Source organism: Sturnira hondurensis, unplaced genomic scaffold (assembly GCF_014824575.4).
Source record: "Sturnira hondurensis isolate 20B ecotype Veracruz unplaced genomic scaffold, ASM1482457v3 Scaffold0017254, whole genome shotgun sequence".
In the NCBI taxonomy this organism is placed as follows: Eukaryota; Metazoa; Chordata; class Mammalia; order Chiroptera; family Phyllostomidae; genus Sturnira; species Sturnira hondurensis.
Window position 1 is genome coordinate 154,776 of NW_028089885.1, and position 14,547 is coordinate 169,322.

At 56.7% G+C, this 14,547-nt stretch overlaps 2 protein-coding genes and 1 non-coding gene across 5 annotated transcripts; 1 reads left to right on the top strand and 2 right to left on the bottom strand.

Annotated features, from left to right (window-relative positions):
* Nucleotides 1–1,676: 1,676 nt before the first annotated feature.
* On the bottom strand, nucleotides 1,677–8,976 carry RANBP1 (RAN binding protein 1). Its single transcript, XM_037067325.1, has 6 exons — nucleotides 8,822–8,976; nucleotides 7,369–7,505; nucleotides 5,531–5,688; nucleotides 3,489–3,617; nucleotides 2,629–2,694; nucleotides 1,677–2,092 (listed from the first exon to the last, which is right to left on the bottom strand). Exons 1-6 carry the CDS (start codon nucleotides 8,834–8,836, stop codon nucleotides 1,968–1,970), a joined length of 630 nt encoding a protein of 209 aa, XP_036923220.1. The 5' UTR covers nucleotides 8,837–8,976; the 3' UTR covers nucleotides 1,677–1,967.
* On the bottom strand, nucleotides 2,471–2,596 carry LOC119001914 (small nucleolar RNA SNORA77). Its single transcript, XR_005069648.1, has one exon. It is a non-coding gene; the product is annotated as a small nucleolar RNA SNORA77 (small nucleolar RNA).
* Nucleotides 8,977–9,275: 299 nt separating the features above from the next.
* TRMT2A (tRNA methyltransferase 2A) lies at nucleotides 9,276–14,391 on the top strand. 3 transcript variants are annotated; one of them, XM_037067316.1, is made up of 12 exons: nucleotides 9,277–9,579; nucleotides 9,823–10,379; nucleotides 10,638–10,746; nucleotides 10,990–11,171; nucleotides 11,375–11,489; nucleotides 11,570–11,685; nucleotides 11,761–11,872; nucleotides 12,501–12,623; nucleotides 12,830–12,905; nucleotides 13,200–13,316; nucleotides 13,504–13,572; nucleotides 13,683–13,810. In XM_037067316.1, the coding sequence occupies exons 1-12, from the start codon at nucleotides 9,535–9,537 to the stop codon at nucleotides 13,709–13,711; spliced, it is 1,650 nt and encodes a 549-aa protein (XP_036923211.1). In that variant the 5' UTR covers nucleotides 9,277–9,534; the 3' UTR covers nucleotides 13,712–13,810. The 3 variants fall into 3 exon arrangements, with proteins under 3 accessions (XP_036923212.1, XP_036923211.1, XP_036923210.1); XM_037067315.1 differs by having other exon boundaries at nucleotides 9,278–9,579; nucleotides 13,476–13,572; nucleotides 13,683–14,391; XM_037067317.1 differs by lacking the exon at nucleotides 13,683–13,810 and having other exon boundaries at nucleotides 9,276–9,579; nucleotides 13,441–13,569.
* Nucleotides 14,392–14,547: the final 156 nt, after the last annotated feature.

The following is a 14,547-nucleotide window of genomic DNA, read 5'->3' on the forward strand; positions in this document are numbered from 1 at the left end:
TGCACACAGAACAGAACTCTGCTCTGTGTAGGGGTGCCAGGACAGCTGAAAGCTGAAGGGTGCCAAATGCTGGTCATAGGAAGAAAGGACACTCATGCCTCTTTGCTGCGGTGCCTGCAGACTGCCTGGGCAAAGGCGGTCCCAGGTGGGATGGACCCAGTTAGGCCACAGCCCAGAAATACTCCACCCAAGGAATGAAAAGGTCATAGGTCAACTCACCTCTTTTCATCCCCAATACTGTTAGCACCCCAATTCTGGCTTCTCACCACCTCTGTGCCACAGGGAGCCCACCTGAAAACACTGGCTGGGGGCAGGCGGTTGTAGGGCTAAAGGAACCCAACCCTACTGTCCTTGCTTGCACTTCCCGTTGCGGCACATTGTGTGCTGCTAACAGCTCCAAGTTTAAATGCGCCTGGTTACAGCGCAGCTCTGTCTCCAGCAATTCCAAGGGGCCTTCCCAGCTTGCGGTTACATCTTCCTCAAGAGGAAGTCAGCCTGGGGTTTTACATCAAGTGTTGTCTTTTATTGGGGTCCCAAGCAGTGTTACACATCCATTCTATGCCTAAAGGGGTGTCTGACCGCCCTTCCCCAGAGGATCAAGCCCCTGGGACCCTCCATATAATGCACCCGACAGAGTCCTCACAGGGAAGAGACATCTGCCCTTCACAGCACAATTCCAGTTCAAGCCGGGTGAGATGTCCAAGTTTCGGTGTCCCTCCTGGGGTGGGAAAACCCATCCCACCGATGTTGACCTGTGCCCTGAGGCCTAGGGCTGCCGGGACACACAAAACTGGCCAGTGACATCTTCAGTGTTAAAACCTGAGTGGCTTCCTTTAAAGGTGAATCCCCCAGGCTGACCACGGACACAAGTTTAAAGTAGACAAACGTTACAGGACACACAGGGCCCCGCTCGCAGATGTGACCACACTGTGAAGCGCCTCTGGGAGGTGTTCATGGCAAACAGGAGGCATGAGTACCCACTCTGGGTCAGTCCATCTGCTCCTCCCCTGCTGGAAGGTGGGGAGGCTACACACGGCTCCTCAGAGGTTACCTCCCCAGAAACACACCATCACAGGTGAGACCACGTGCTTTTGAAAGCCTGCCAGCACTTCTCCCCTACATAGGATGTCTACAGAGGCAGCCCATCTACTACAGGCCAAACCCCCAAATGGCACCAACCCATTTGCATTCTTGAAAGCATCCTTTATTTAAAGCTATTACAGGTATCCGTGATTCCACCTAGAGATGTCAGGAGAAAGATGGAGTGGTTTTCTCCCGTGATGGTGGTGGTGGGGCCAAGCCCTGCCAACACACCACCACAAACTGCATATGTGTGCCATGGGACTGGCCTGTCCCTGGGTGAGGGCTGAGCAAAGACAGCCTTGGCCAAAGCCTGGATGGAGGTCTGCCTGGCCTCCCTGTACCAAAGACAAGGAATTTCACTTCCCTTTCACTTCCCCAAAGGTGGGGGTGGGGAAGGCCTCCTCACTCCTCACCACAGGGCAAAGGCACATGAGGCCTTCAGGAGGCAGTGCACCCAGCACTGGTCTCCCCCAGCCCAGCTGCCCCACAGCAGCCCCAAGTCCAGGAAAGAACAGGCATGACCAGCAGACCCTGAGCGCCGCCCCATACCCTGGAGCCAGCACAGGCCGGCGCACACACGGTCCTGCCCTCCGTGAAGGTTTCCAATGTGTCATTTATTCACTATTTTTGATGACTATAAATAAGTGTTTCCACTATGGAAAAGAAAGTTAGCACAGTACATTTTCATGACTGGGGAATGGATTTTCTGAAATCATCTTCGATAGGGCAAAAACTTAGAAAAAAACACCTGAATACTAGAATTCAGTTCTTTATATAAAGTCCCTTGTAAAAACAAAACAGAATAAAAACAAACCGAAAAGGGCCAGGGTAAGTTTTCTTTAAAAAAACGGAAAAGGAAGGAACAGAAAACAAGGGCAGAGGACTTATTGCTTCTCCTCAGCTTTTTCCTTGGTCTCCTCGTCTTCAGACTCCTTGCCCTCCTCCTTCACTGAAAGCGCTTCTAGCTTTTCAGTCACTTTCTCGGCATTATCATTTCTGCCTGATCCTCCTGAAACACAGGGGAACCCAGTAAGGAAGCAGAAGCACCGGTCTCCCCAGCCCACGCCATAGCCAGAGGCACCTGCCACACATGAGCCCGGACACGCTCCCCACAGGACAGACTGCTCTACCGCGTGCCTCCAGAGCCACCTGAATAAACACACTCGTGCCTGGGACCTCGGTCAGTCTGCTCAGTCAGGTCTGGTCACTCGCTATGGCGGCCATTGTCAGGCCCTGAATAAGCAAGTGACCGTGAGCACCTCTCGAAGCCCATTCAGCCTCCGCAGGGCTCCAGTCAGACGCTGTGACTTCACCTGCCCAAGTACCACAAGGCCAGACCAACGAGTGTGCACTTGGGGCTTGGATGGCCAGCTCCCTCCCCAGAAAGCACCGTGTCCCAGAGCAGCTGCGTCACCCTCAACAGGTCAAGGCAGTCCCAGTACTCTGGAATGTTTCTGTGGCAGACGAAAAAAGCACCTGCCTGGGACTGCAGCCAGGTGCAGAGTGAGTCTGCAAGCAGGCCCCCACCCACCAACACCCCATCACCTTTCTTTTCTCTCTCTTCGATCTCTTTCCTGCACTCTTCAAACTTTGTCTTGAATTTCTGTGCATCTGTGGAAAGAGGAGAGACTCCCTCAGAGCCCGGAGCAGTGAAGGGGACAAACCCAGTGAGTGTACAGAGCCAGGACCCAGAGGGCCCGTCTCGCGGCCAGTCTGACCTAAGGAAAAGCCAGGCCGTCTAACGCGACCCTGGGCCCACTTCTGCCTAGACCGTGCGGTGACTGTTTCCTGGGTCCCTGCGGAGGCTAGTGGCCATGCTGGGCCATCTCCTTCCATCTGACTCTGTAACAATTCGGGCACAGCACCACAGTGTGGTGGCTTCATGCAACCAAAGGCCGGGGCCCTCCTCCGCAGGTACTCTGATCTCCACTCACGTTGAAAGTAGATGCTGGGCAGGCCCCGTTCCTAAAGCAGAAGTGAGGTCCACTCAGCACCTGATGGTGAGCTACTAAGCTGCTGGACCCCAGCACCCACCCAAGTCCCCCAGGGCCCACTGGGCACAGCTTTTGACAATCGGGCTGGAAAGACACCCAGGCAGGGGAGAGGTGAGCCTGGGCCTGTGGATCTTAGCACAGCCCTGCTGGCACCCAGGTGATGGTGAGGGAAAACCAGCTGGCACAGCCTCCTTTGAGGCTCAAGAGTGGAAAGCACTGCTCATGGACTCAGTCTGGGGGTGGCCTTGAGGGCACACAGCTTGGCTGCACTTAGATCCCTTCCTTGAGGGGCCACCAGACAGCAGGGCAGAAACAGTTTCCCAGATACCGTCACCTCTCCCCAAAGAGTGACGATGCCGTGACACTGTAAAACAGGCAACCGCAGTCAGGCCCGCCCACCCTCCTGCTCACTCTCAGCGTTGAGGAAGCGGATGGCCAGCAGCTCCGGCTTGGGGCGCTCATCGGCAAAGTCGGCGTGGGTGTTCCAGACCCAGGCACGGTCACTGCCTGCGTTTGGCTTCAGCTCCATCATTGGCGTAACTGCAGGAGAAGCCCCATGAGGACAGTGCCCACTGCCACACAGCCAGCTCGCTACCCCAGCCACCCACCAGAGCTGCGGTCCTGGCCGCCAACACAACACCCCACTTTGGTCAAAACAGGGATGATTTGGGACAATATGGAATTTACCCAAACATCTTTTAAAAATGCACACATTTTCTTTAAACCAGAGCCACCCTAAATCTGGGAACAGGGCGGCCTGCTCCTTGACCATGGGGACACCTTAGTGACAATCTCTAATCCCAGTTCAGACAAAGGCTCCAAAGCCAATGCAGCCAATCACACCCAGCCCCCTGCTCCAAATCCCCAGACCCAGGTCAGACGAGGGCACGATGCCAAGCAGACTCAGTCCTTCCTGTGAAGGATGTCTACTGCATGGCTGTGGCCACACTCAGCCATACCACTGGGGACCTGGCCCAGTGGGAGGTGGGAGCCAGCAGACAGCCAGAAGCTGGGAAGTGGGGTGATCACCCAGAAAGATGCACAGTCAAACCAACACAGCCTCACACTGTCCAGGGAGACCAGCAGGGAGGCACAGCTACCAGAGTGGAAATCAGGATACTTTGGCATGGTCACATGCCATGGAAGACACAGCCATGATGGCCTGGAATAAGCAAACCTACCCCATCTCCTCAGGCTCTATGCAAACCCAAGGGGAACAAGGGAGACCAGCTCCCCAAAGAACAGAAGCACCCCAGCACCATGCCCGGCAGTACGCCGAGTGGCAGAGGACTCGGGCATGGAGATCTCTGACCCTGGGCAGCACATCACCACGGCTGCCCAGCCCCGACTCGGACACCCCGCAAGCCTGTGCCGCACCAGCTGTGCACAGCCTTCTCCCACCACAGAACACCCGGTCCATCAAGGGCCTATGGTGTGCACCAGGCCCAGAACCCACTTGCAACTCACATGGAAGTGACCCAGCAACCTGGCAAGGCTCTAAAAAAACCACAGGTGTCAGGAAGACCCCTGAGAAAGCAATTCAAACTGGGCTGGTGAACAAGGACCAGGGCAGAAACAACTGTAATAGAGAGAGGACCCTCCCGCCCACAGGGCCTCTCCAAGCCCACCTATCCTTCTGCAACACCCTTGAGGGCCGTCCTGCTCCGGCTCCTGCCAGCGCTCACCCCATGGGCCCAGACAGACAAAGGGCCCTGCTGGCAGACACACGACGCCAGAAATGCAGCGTGGCCTGAGACTGGGAACCAAGCCGAAGACACACTGGCTTCCGAAGACACATATCTCAGAGCGCTGCATGACAGGTCAGCAGCCAAAAGACTGATGAGCTCACTGTCACCTCGTCACAGCCCAAGCCCTGCATGGCTAACCCTAAAACCCCACACCCCACTGAGCCCAGGACTACAGAATCCCACATGCCCAAAGGCCTCTGGCAGCCCCACCCACCCCTGGAAAGCTTCACAGGCACCTGAGTAAGAGGCAGCCACCTTCTCCCACCCATTCCAATCCCAAATCCCCCTCGGGGGACACTATGAGGGGACAGAACACACCGAAGGGTGGGAAGGCTGCCGCCCAGGTGCCCCCCACACAGATGCACACGAGCACACACAGATGCACTCACACGCCCTCAGGCGGAGCCCGGTCCCAAGCCCACATTGGGGCTCTGCATCCAGCCCCCTCGGTCCTGCCTGCCCAGATTCCACACCCCTGTGCGCGGTTAGCTTCTCTGCAGGTCTGCTCTGAGTTCTGAGGCACGTTGGGAAAACTCATTTCCTAGTTTAAATTAAAAAAACACACCGTGAGCGAGCACTCCATGTATCAGTACGCTCCTGGGTTCCCAGCGCAGCCCCGAGAGCGGGCTGCTCAGAGGTCTGAAGCTGTCCCAATGCAGAGTGTGGGGACTCAGAATGAAAAAACACACCGGAGAGGTCACCTACTATAGTGGTTGGCGCATATCTTCAAGGTCTTGTCCCTCCTCATGAGGAGGCGAATGGTCCCTTTTTCCTTATGCTTTAGGAGCTTGACGTCGCCGGTACCTCGTTCCTTCCACTCTGGGAGATCGTTCTCTGAAGCAAATCGGAACAGCTTTGCCCGCCTTCAAGAAAAGCCATTAAGAGCTTAGACACACAGAAAAGGTTAACAGAGAAGTCAAACACTTGCTTAGGAAAAACTTATTTTCTGGGCACTACACAAATGACTATATCTTTGTATTATTCTAAAAATTACATGCCAAAATGTCACCAAAAAACTGAAAAAGCAAATTCCAGGTTTTAGCTTGACAAAAAGAACATTTTCTAACAGAAAGACCTGACTCCTCAGCAAAGCAGCTCCCCTGAGCTTGCTGGGCGTGCCTCTGGACACTGTGCAGGGGCTTCCTGGGGCCCCGGGGCTGCGTGCTCTCACAAGGACACCTCTGGGACTTTTGACCTAGAGCCCTGAGGGCCCGGATACAAAGGCCAGACCTGCTGGCCTCTCTTCCCTCAGGAAGGGCCTGTGACCAGCACACCAGGAGCACCCCCACCCCCTAAGGGGACAAGGAGGTGACAGCAGCAGTGCCACCAACAGTCCTCACTCTTGGGAGGAGCCAGCCCCGGGCTACAGCAGCATTCCTGGGCCAGGCAGAGCCCGGGAGAATGAGTGTCTTCAGGGAGATGCCCACCACCTTCTGAAACCAAAGGGGAACATGCAATTCTTTCCCAGGCCCTTGGGAGTTTTGAGAAGGTGGTCTCCCTGGCTCCCTGCCTTACAGGCAGGGTGCCCACTGTTGGTGACTGCTTCTGCTCCCCTGCCCCCATCAGGAGTAAAGCACTTAAACCATAACCGGGTATCTAGGATAGGTCTGAATGGGGGGAGGATTTAAACAAGCTTGGACAGGGGCAACACTACAACCTATTCCCGCTGATTTGCACCATTTCCTGCAATTCCGGGCCTATAGGCCACAGGCACCGCTTCAAAAAAATGCTACCCCCACCACAGAACAAAACAATTAAAAAACAAAACAAAACAAGACACTGGCCCTTCAGCTTCTCACTGAAGGGGCCAAATTAGAGTAATTTTTAAAAAGTCATCTCAGCCCTGGCTGGTGTAGGTCAGTGGATTGAGCGCAGGCCTGTGAACCAAAAAATCTCGGTTCCATTCCCAGTCAGGGCACATGCCTGGGTTGCAGGCCAGTTCCCAGCAGGGGACGCATGAGAAGCAACCATACATTGATATTTCTCTCCCTCTCTCCTTCCTTTCTCCTTTGAAGATAAATAAAATCTTTTTAAAAATTGACTCAATTAAAAAAAAAGTAATCTTAGTAACTATACCACCACCCACTTTTCTCCAAAACTCCAGGCACGATTTTGTGCATTAGAAACAATGAATCAGGGATTCGCAAGCTTCAGGCTGCCAAAATCTATAGCAAAAATACAAAACAGTAGTAAAAGATGAAAGATAACAGTAACAGCAGACTCCCACCTCAACAGAAGGAAAGAGGCTCTGCGAGTAGGCGGGGCTTGGGCAGTGGTACACCACCGCAGAGGGAGGAGCGGTGGCAGGACAGCAGGAGTGCCTGTGTCCTCCACGGCACTGGCCACGGGGCTGTGGGGCACCCAGTGAGGAGTCACCTGATGAGTGCATCCTACCAGTAGCCTTGATTTCCACATGGGATTAGTCACCACACAGTTCCAGGCCTTTTCCCCAGCCTCAGTCCAATTAAAGGCCAGGCCAAGACACTAGCACCCATAAAAACCACAATTTCCATCCTAAACCAAACAGATCTCTTCCTTCTTACATTTTGAAAAGCTCCTCTTCATCTTCTTCCAGCGTTTTAATTTCTTGCTCAGGAAGAGAAACTATGGGCTCAAACTGGGGGTCGTGGTTGGACTCATCTGCGTTCTCAGTGGAGGTGTCGTGGTCCTCATGGATGTCCTGTGGCAGGGAAGGGGTGTGCAGAGTTGACGGAAGGCAGTGCACCTGGCCTGCAAGCCAGGCTCACCAGGTCCCACAGTGGGCAGCCCTAACTGGCCATCCCTAACGGCCTCACCCCAAAGCAAGAAATTAAGGTCACAGCCTTCCACACTAGGAAAGTCTGCATGTCTGTCCAGCAAAGTAAGACACAATGGACTTCAGCACCCAGGCCAGATGCATGAATCACATCTGACTCCTAAAACTCAGCCACCTACTAACCCAGGGGGGCCTGGTAAACTGCCCCATTTCCTTAAGCCTCAGTATCCTCATCTATAAAAGATGGGTAACAATACTGCCAAGTGTAGACTACACAAGACACAATGGGCTGAAGAGAACAATGTTATTCTTAAACCAAAAACTCAACTCTTTTGAGTTTTTACTGGTTGAGAAAAATGTGTGCACTTGCTTGCTAGAAGAAAAAGTTGCGACTGTCAATTTTTAAAAGGAAACCACAGTTCTGTCAGCAACTTTATCTTGGTTAAGAAATTAAACCCAAAGGAACCTTAAACCCAAATAAGAGCCATTAAATTCTGTTCCAGTTTACACAGAGAGCACAAAGATTATCATTTTAGGTTCAACTCAAATAGAACACGTGGCTTGGTAATCTATAAAGCTGTAAGAAATCTGGACACTTCATTACCAGACTCAAGAAGAAAAAGAAAAGATAAGCCCTTCGCTGCTTTCCTTCGTGGGACAGTACTGAGGCTCCGCCGCGGCCAGCTCAGCAGAGCAGACACCCGCTGCCAACAAAGCCGCCCCCACCCTGGGTCGGCGCGTCCTGGACCCTGCTGGAACGCAAGAGCTTCCGCCGCAGAGGCCTGTGGCGGTTCGAGACTAGGACAGAATGAATGAAGTGCTGCGCAGACGACAGAAGGGAGGGATGCAAGGTCTTGTTGGAAAGCCCCAAAGTGGGCCGAGTCGGAGGAAACCAGCCGCTAGCCCTGCGTCCTAGGCGTGCAGTGAAGTGAACACGAGACCAAGGAGCTTGGACACTGGGGCCACCCCAAGGTCGCGCGGGCGCCCCGCAGTCCCCGGGCCCGAGCCCCTAGGTCCCGTGCGTCTCAGCCCCGAAGGTCTCTAGCCCCCCAGGCCGCACTCTACACAACACGACCCTGGACCATGGAAACGGGCCACGGCGACGCGCCCCGGAGACCCGCAAGCGCCGAGACCGCAGGCCAGCGGGGGTTGGCGGCGACTGCGCGGACCGCCCACGTGGCCGCCGATAGCCGCCCCGGGCCCCCAGCCCCCGCCTAGTACCCCCCCGGGCCCAGCCGCACCTTGGTGGCCGCCATGGCGGCGCGGCGGTGGCGGCTCGGCTGGCTTGGTCCTCGCTGGCTTCGGGGCCTCTCGGCGGCTACTCCTAGCTCCTTCACTCTATGTCTGGCGCCGGCGCCTCCCACCCGCCCGCTCGCTCGCTCTTCCCTCCGCCCCGCGACCCGAACCCTGACCCCTGACCCCAGCGGCGGGAAACGCGCCGCGATTCAAAACCAGTGCAGCTTTATTGGCTCAGGCAACGGACATTCTCATTGTCCAGCCCGCCCCTTGCTTCCCGCCAAAATGCCCGCGGCGCATGCCTGGCCCTCCTGGCAGTCAGGAGAGCGTGCTTTCCCGGCGGCCCTCGCGTGCACTTCCGCCTCACAGCCCCGCGCGGTCCTCGTGCTCGCTAAAGCGGCAGCCAGACGCCGGCGTTGGGGCCGGCGCTCAGTGATGACGTATCGGAAGTCAAAAATGGTACCGACGCCTCACCTGGCCTGCGCGCGCTGAGTGTCGGGAAAGCGACCGGTCGGGCCAGTGGCTCGCGCGGGACCCTGGCTGGCGGGCTGTGCACCGTGCACCCCATGCCTGAGACCGGGACCTGAGCACCGAGGGTTCCAGCCCCGCTCCTGGTTTGAAGCTGGGTGGGAGCGGCCTCGGGGCGCTAAACCATCACTTTGAGAGTCTCCCGTGCGCCAGGCCCAGGGTAAGGCTGCCCTCGTGGGGCTCTTAGTCCATGCAGCGGACGGACGAGACAATGAATGACAAGCTCGACAATGAGGTACATTGAAGGGATATCCTGGCGAGAGACGCGGGGCAGAGATAGCTGACTTAATGGGAGAGGATGAAGGTGGGGGCGTGGTGGGAAACTCTTGGGGATGAGGGCTGAGATAGTAGAGGAAGCTGAGAATGATGGAAAGGGGTGGGGCTGGGTGTGGACCCAGCACTACTGGAGATCTGGATGTGGGGCGGTGAGGACCCAAAGTCCAGCTATAATCCAAGCCCCTTCCTGTTTTTACCCCAGGGCCTGGAGACAATGGAGGGCTGCGGCCAGGACAGCAGCAGTGTCCTGGGCATCTCTGTAGCCCCAGCCTCTCACGAGGAGAAGGAAGAACGGGGGACTGGGGCACCTGCTGAGTCAGGGCCTCAGCCTGGGCTCTACAACTACATCAGGGACGACTTGTTCACTTCAGAGATCTTCAAGTTGGAGCTGCAGAACGTGCCACGACATGCCAGCTTCAGTGATGTCCGGCGCTTTCTGGGACGCTTTGGCTTGCAGCCCCATAAAACCAAACTCTTTGGCCAACCTCCTTGCGCCTTTGTGACATTCCGCAGTGCCACTGAGCGGGACAAGGCCTTGCGTGTGCTGCACGGTGCCCTCTGGAAGGGCCGCCCTCTCAGCGTGCGTCTGGCCAAACCCAAGGCCGATCCCATGGCCAGGAAGAGACAGCGTGAGGATGAGAGTGAGGCGCCATCCACATGTGTGGCTGACGTAGTGACCCCTCTTTGGACTGTGCCCTATGCGGAGCAGCTTGATCGGAAGCGGCTTGAGTGTGAACAGGTGCTGCAGAAGCTTGCCAAGTGAGTGTGGACACAGTTACCCCCTTGACACTGAACTCTGTTCTGCTCCATGCTTGCTCAGTCCTCCCTGCACTCTATACAGACACCCTTGGTGTCTGCACAGGCTGTAGGGGAGCCAGCCAGTAGGACCCCTGTGTTATGAGCGGGGGCAGTGAGACCTGAGGGGAGAGGCCCAGGCACCTGGGTATCTGAACAGTAGCTGGAGATGGGTCGGCAGCAGTGGGCTGAGTCTAACCCCAGCCCCACCTCACTCCATAGGGAAATTGGGAAAACCAACCGTGCCCTGCTGCCCTGGCTGCTCTCACAGAGGCACAAGCACAGCAAAGCCTGCTGCCCACTGGAGGGGATCATGCCGTCACCCCAGCAGGTCAGGCCCACAGACCTTCACCCCATGCCCTTAAAGAAGCTGTCATCACCCATCCCTCTTCCTGCTTTTTGCATCAACTACTCATGTTGGTCCCAAGACTGCCATGTCCTATGGAGGGTCTGGGGCCTCTTACACATGGCCATCACCCACCCACTCATTCACTGTGGTTCCCTCCACGCACAAGTGGTGGGCTCCAGGGTAAGGTCAGCTGTGTCTCTCTGCCTCCTTCCGCCCACCCTGCAGACCGAGTATCGTAACAAGTGTGAGTTTCTGGTGGGAGTCGGGGTGGACGGGGAGGACAACACTGTCGGCTGCCGGCTGGGAAAGTACAAGGGCGGGACATGTGCTGTTGCCGCCCCCTTTGACACCGTGCACATCCCTGAGGCCACCAAGCAGGTCGTGAAGGCCTTCCAGGAGTTTATCCGGTGAGGATTTGGGGCTGGGGTGAGAGGGCTTCAGGTGTTCTGAGAGGGTCTGGTGGCAGAGAGCCTGGATCCAGCCACTGATGGGGGAGGGGAGGGTCCTATAATTGTGGCCCAGTGGATATGGCTGAAGGAGAAAATAGGGAGGCTGGTCAGCCAGTTCTGGTCAGATGTCTGGGACTCAGGGCTGTTCATGGCTCCCACAGGTCTACTCCATACTCGGCATATGACCCAGAGACGTACTCAGGCCACTGGAAGCAGCTGACTGTGCGCACCAGCCGCCGTGGCCAAGCCATGGCCATTGCCTACTTCCATCCTCAGGTCTCAGTTTAGGAGGGTGCCCTGGCTGTAGCGGGCTACGTGCAACACAGCTTTACAGCCTTTTCTACTGTCTTCTCCAGAAACTGAGCCCCGAGGAACTGGCAGGGCTGAAGGCCTCATTGGCACAGTACTTCACAGGGGGGGCAGGCAAAGCCAGTGGGGTGACCTGCCTCTACTTCGTGCAGGAGGGACAGCGGTAAGGAGCCAGGGTGGGAGGATGGTGTGGGTCCTTTTGAACGCTGGTGATAATGACTGGCCCCACCACCCACAGAAAGACTCCCAGCCAAGAGGGCCTGCCCTTGGAGCATGTAGCTGGGGACCGGTACATCCAGGAAGACCTGCTGGGGTTGACCTTCCAGATCTCCCCTCACGCCTTCTTCCAGGTAGGCCGGAGTCCTGGGGGGGGGGGGGTCACAAAGACACAGAGAGGGAGGCCTGATGTGATACCGGGACATAACTGGGGTATGGGCAAGGGTGGCAACAAACTGTTCACATGCAGAGGTCTCGGGGAGAGCACTCAGGTGAGGGAGCCACAAGGGCAGTGGGGCAGGAAGTCATTTGCACTCACTGGACCCTTGTGACAGCCCTGCTGGAAAACCACATGTGGGGAGTGAGAGATGAGGTAACACCAGGGCTCTGGTGTAAGCTCTGGTGAGGTCTTCATGCCTGATGCTGCTGGGTGGGAGGTGAGGTGTGATCCCACACGTGGCACTTAGAAGACCGTAAGTTGGAAGGAAGGGGGTCAGCATCGAGTGGCTTTTAAAACTAGGGCCCTGGGTGAGGTTGCCCGGCATCCTACTGGTAGTGAGGCAGTGGCAGGACTAGCCCTGGGGTCCTTAGGCAGTTAAGAGGTGGAGAGGGATGGGATCAGGAGACCTCGAAACAGAGTAAGTGAGCTAGGCACTAGGCCACAGGCCTCGGGGCAGGGGAGGGCCCCAGGGGGTGAAGGCACTTGGCTGGGGCTACAGGAGGGAAAGCTAACTTGGGCAGTGGTGCTGGCCCACCCTCCAGGTGAACAGCCCAGCTGCTGAGGTACTCTACACAGTCATCCAGGACTGGGCCCACCTGGACTCGGAGAGCACTGTGCTGGATGTGTGCTGTGGCACTGGCACCATCGGCCTGGCCCTGGCCCAGGTAAGCCCTGCTGCCCCAGCTGAAGATGCCCTCTCCCTGCCCCCACCCTTGGGTTAGCACCACTTTGTGACCACACCCCCCAATAACCCCCAGCCTGTCCCTATACCCTCTTATATACCCCAGTAACGCCTCCTGCTACTCTCCTACTCAAGAAGCTCCTGGGGTAATGCAGGGCACCATCAGCCTGTGCCCTTTCCTTGATTCAGAAGGTGAAGAGAGTTGTGGGGATCGAGCTGTGCCAGGAGGCTGTGGAGGATGCCCGGGTGAACGCCCAAAGCAATGGTGAGCCGGGGCCCCACATGGGACAGTCACCCCTGCTATGCACCTCAGCACAGCCCCTGGAACCCACTACATGCTTCTAGGGCAAGAAGTGGAGTGGGGACTGTGCAGAAGACACAACACGTCCCCTAATACGCACCCAGTGTGCCTGGGACTACCCTAGGGGGAGGGCGAGCGCACCACCTTAAAAGTATTTTCCCAGGCACCTCTGGTCAGGGCCTTCAGGACACCAGGCACTGGGTGGGCCCTGTGGGGCCAGGCATCCGGGTCCCAGCAGGGTTGCTGTGCCATCTGCAGAGTTAAGCAATGTCGAATTCCACTGTGGGAGGGCTGAGGACCTGGTGCCTGCCCTGGTGAGCAAACTGGCCTCCCAGCAGCTCCTTGCCATCCTGGACCCACCCCGTGCTGGCCTGCGTGAGTAGCCTCTACTTAAGGGTAATACAGGGAAGAGGAGGGCAGTGACATCCAGGTGGCACTCTGGGCTATGCAGCCTCAGGCCTGATGTCCAGACCCACTGGCCCTCCATTCTTCCCTTGAGGTGGGGACCCTCTCTTGAGCAATCTGCCTCTTCAGATTCCAAAGTGATCCTGGCCATCCGCAGAGCTGAGAATCTCAGGCGTCTCCTGTATGTATCCTGCAACCCCCGGGCGGCCATGGGCAACTTTGTCGAGTGAGTGTGAGGTGGGGGTCTGGGGTGAAATGGGGCCAGCACCCAGCCTCATACCCCCTACAGGAGACCCAGCCATGTGGCTGACCTTGACTGTTCCCTTCCCACCATAGCCTCTGCAGAGCCCCATCTAACCGAGTGAAGGGCACCCCCTTCCGGCCAGTCAAGGCTGTGGCCGTGGACCTGTTCCCGCAGACCCCGCATTGCGAAATGCTCATCTTGTTTGAGAGGGTGGAGCAACCCAATGACACACAGACCCTGGAGCCCCAGGACCCTCCCACCCAGTACTCACCAGGGTCCCCTGCTGATACCCAGCAAGAAGCCGGGTCCTCCCCTCCTTCCTAGGCCCTGGAGCAGTGGAAACCAGCCCTTGCACAACAGGGCTCAGTCTGTGTCCCGGGCAGACACCAAGTGGCTTAAGTCCTTGCCTCACCCCAAAACCCCATGGGGCAATAACCAACAGGGCCTGAGACCCAGGTGTCCTGCCTAGGGCATTCCCGTCCCTATGGGCCGTAGTTCCTGCACCCTGTGGACACATACATTACACACACACCTGTTCTTTTTGGACCAGTTGGGCCATAATGGCCAGAATAAACAACTGCTGAACTATCACTGTTTCTGTGGTAAGAACCTAGGGCTTTGGCAGACAGGCTCCTCTGTCCCCCATTGCAGGGGCAAAGGGACAGCCAGGAGGGACACTTGGGGTAAATCTTAAGTCTCAACCTCTGGCTCAGCCCTGGGAATAGCCAAGAATTGACCCTGCTGGAGCTGGATTTTGGGGTGGTTCTCTCAGGCCCTTTGAACAATGGAAGTTACAGCAGAGCTTGGTGTTTTATGCTTCACCCCAAGGAAGAGCAGAGTCAGACTTCACCACCAATGGCTAAGTGTGTGAGGTACGGCACACAGAGCAAGGGGCTGGCCCCCACTTCCCGTGCACTAAAGAGAGGAGCCTCACCTTTGTCCTATCCCCAGCTAGCC

Coding starts and splice junctions, on each gene's coding strand:
- RANBP1 (XM_037067325.1), bottom strand. Junction 5,689..7,368: donor GAAGAGGAGCTTTTCAAAAT/GTAAGAAGGAAG, acceptor CTTTTCTTGAAG/GCGGGCAAAGCTGTTCCGAT. Junction 2,695..3,488: donor CCGCTTCCTCAACGCTGAGA/GTGAGCAGGAGG, acceptor CTCTTTCCACAG/ATGCACAGAAATTCAAGACA.
- TRMT2A (XM_037067315.1), top strand. CDS start 9,535: ATGCAGCGGACGGACGAGACAATGAATGACAAGCTCGACAATGAG. Junction 9,580..9,822: donor ATGACAAGCTCGACAATGAG/GTACATTGAAGG, acceptor TTTTTACCCCAG/GGCCTGGAGACAATGGAGGG. Junction 11,172..11,374: donor GCCTTCCAGGAGTTTATCCG/GTGAGGATTTGG, acceptor TGGCTCCCACAG/GTCTACTCCATACTCGGCAT.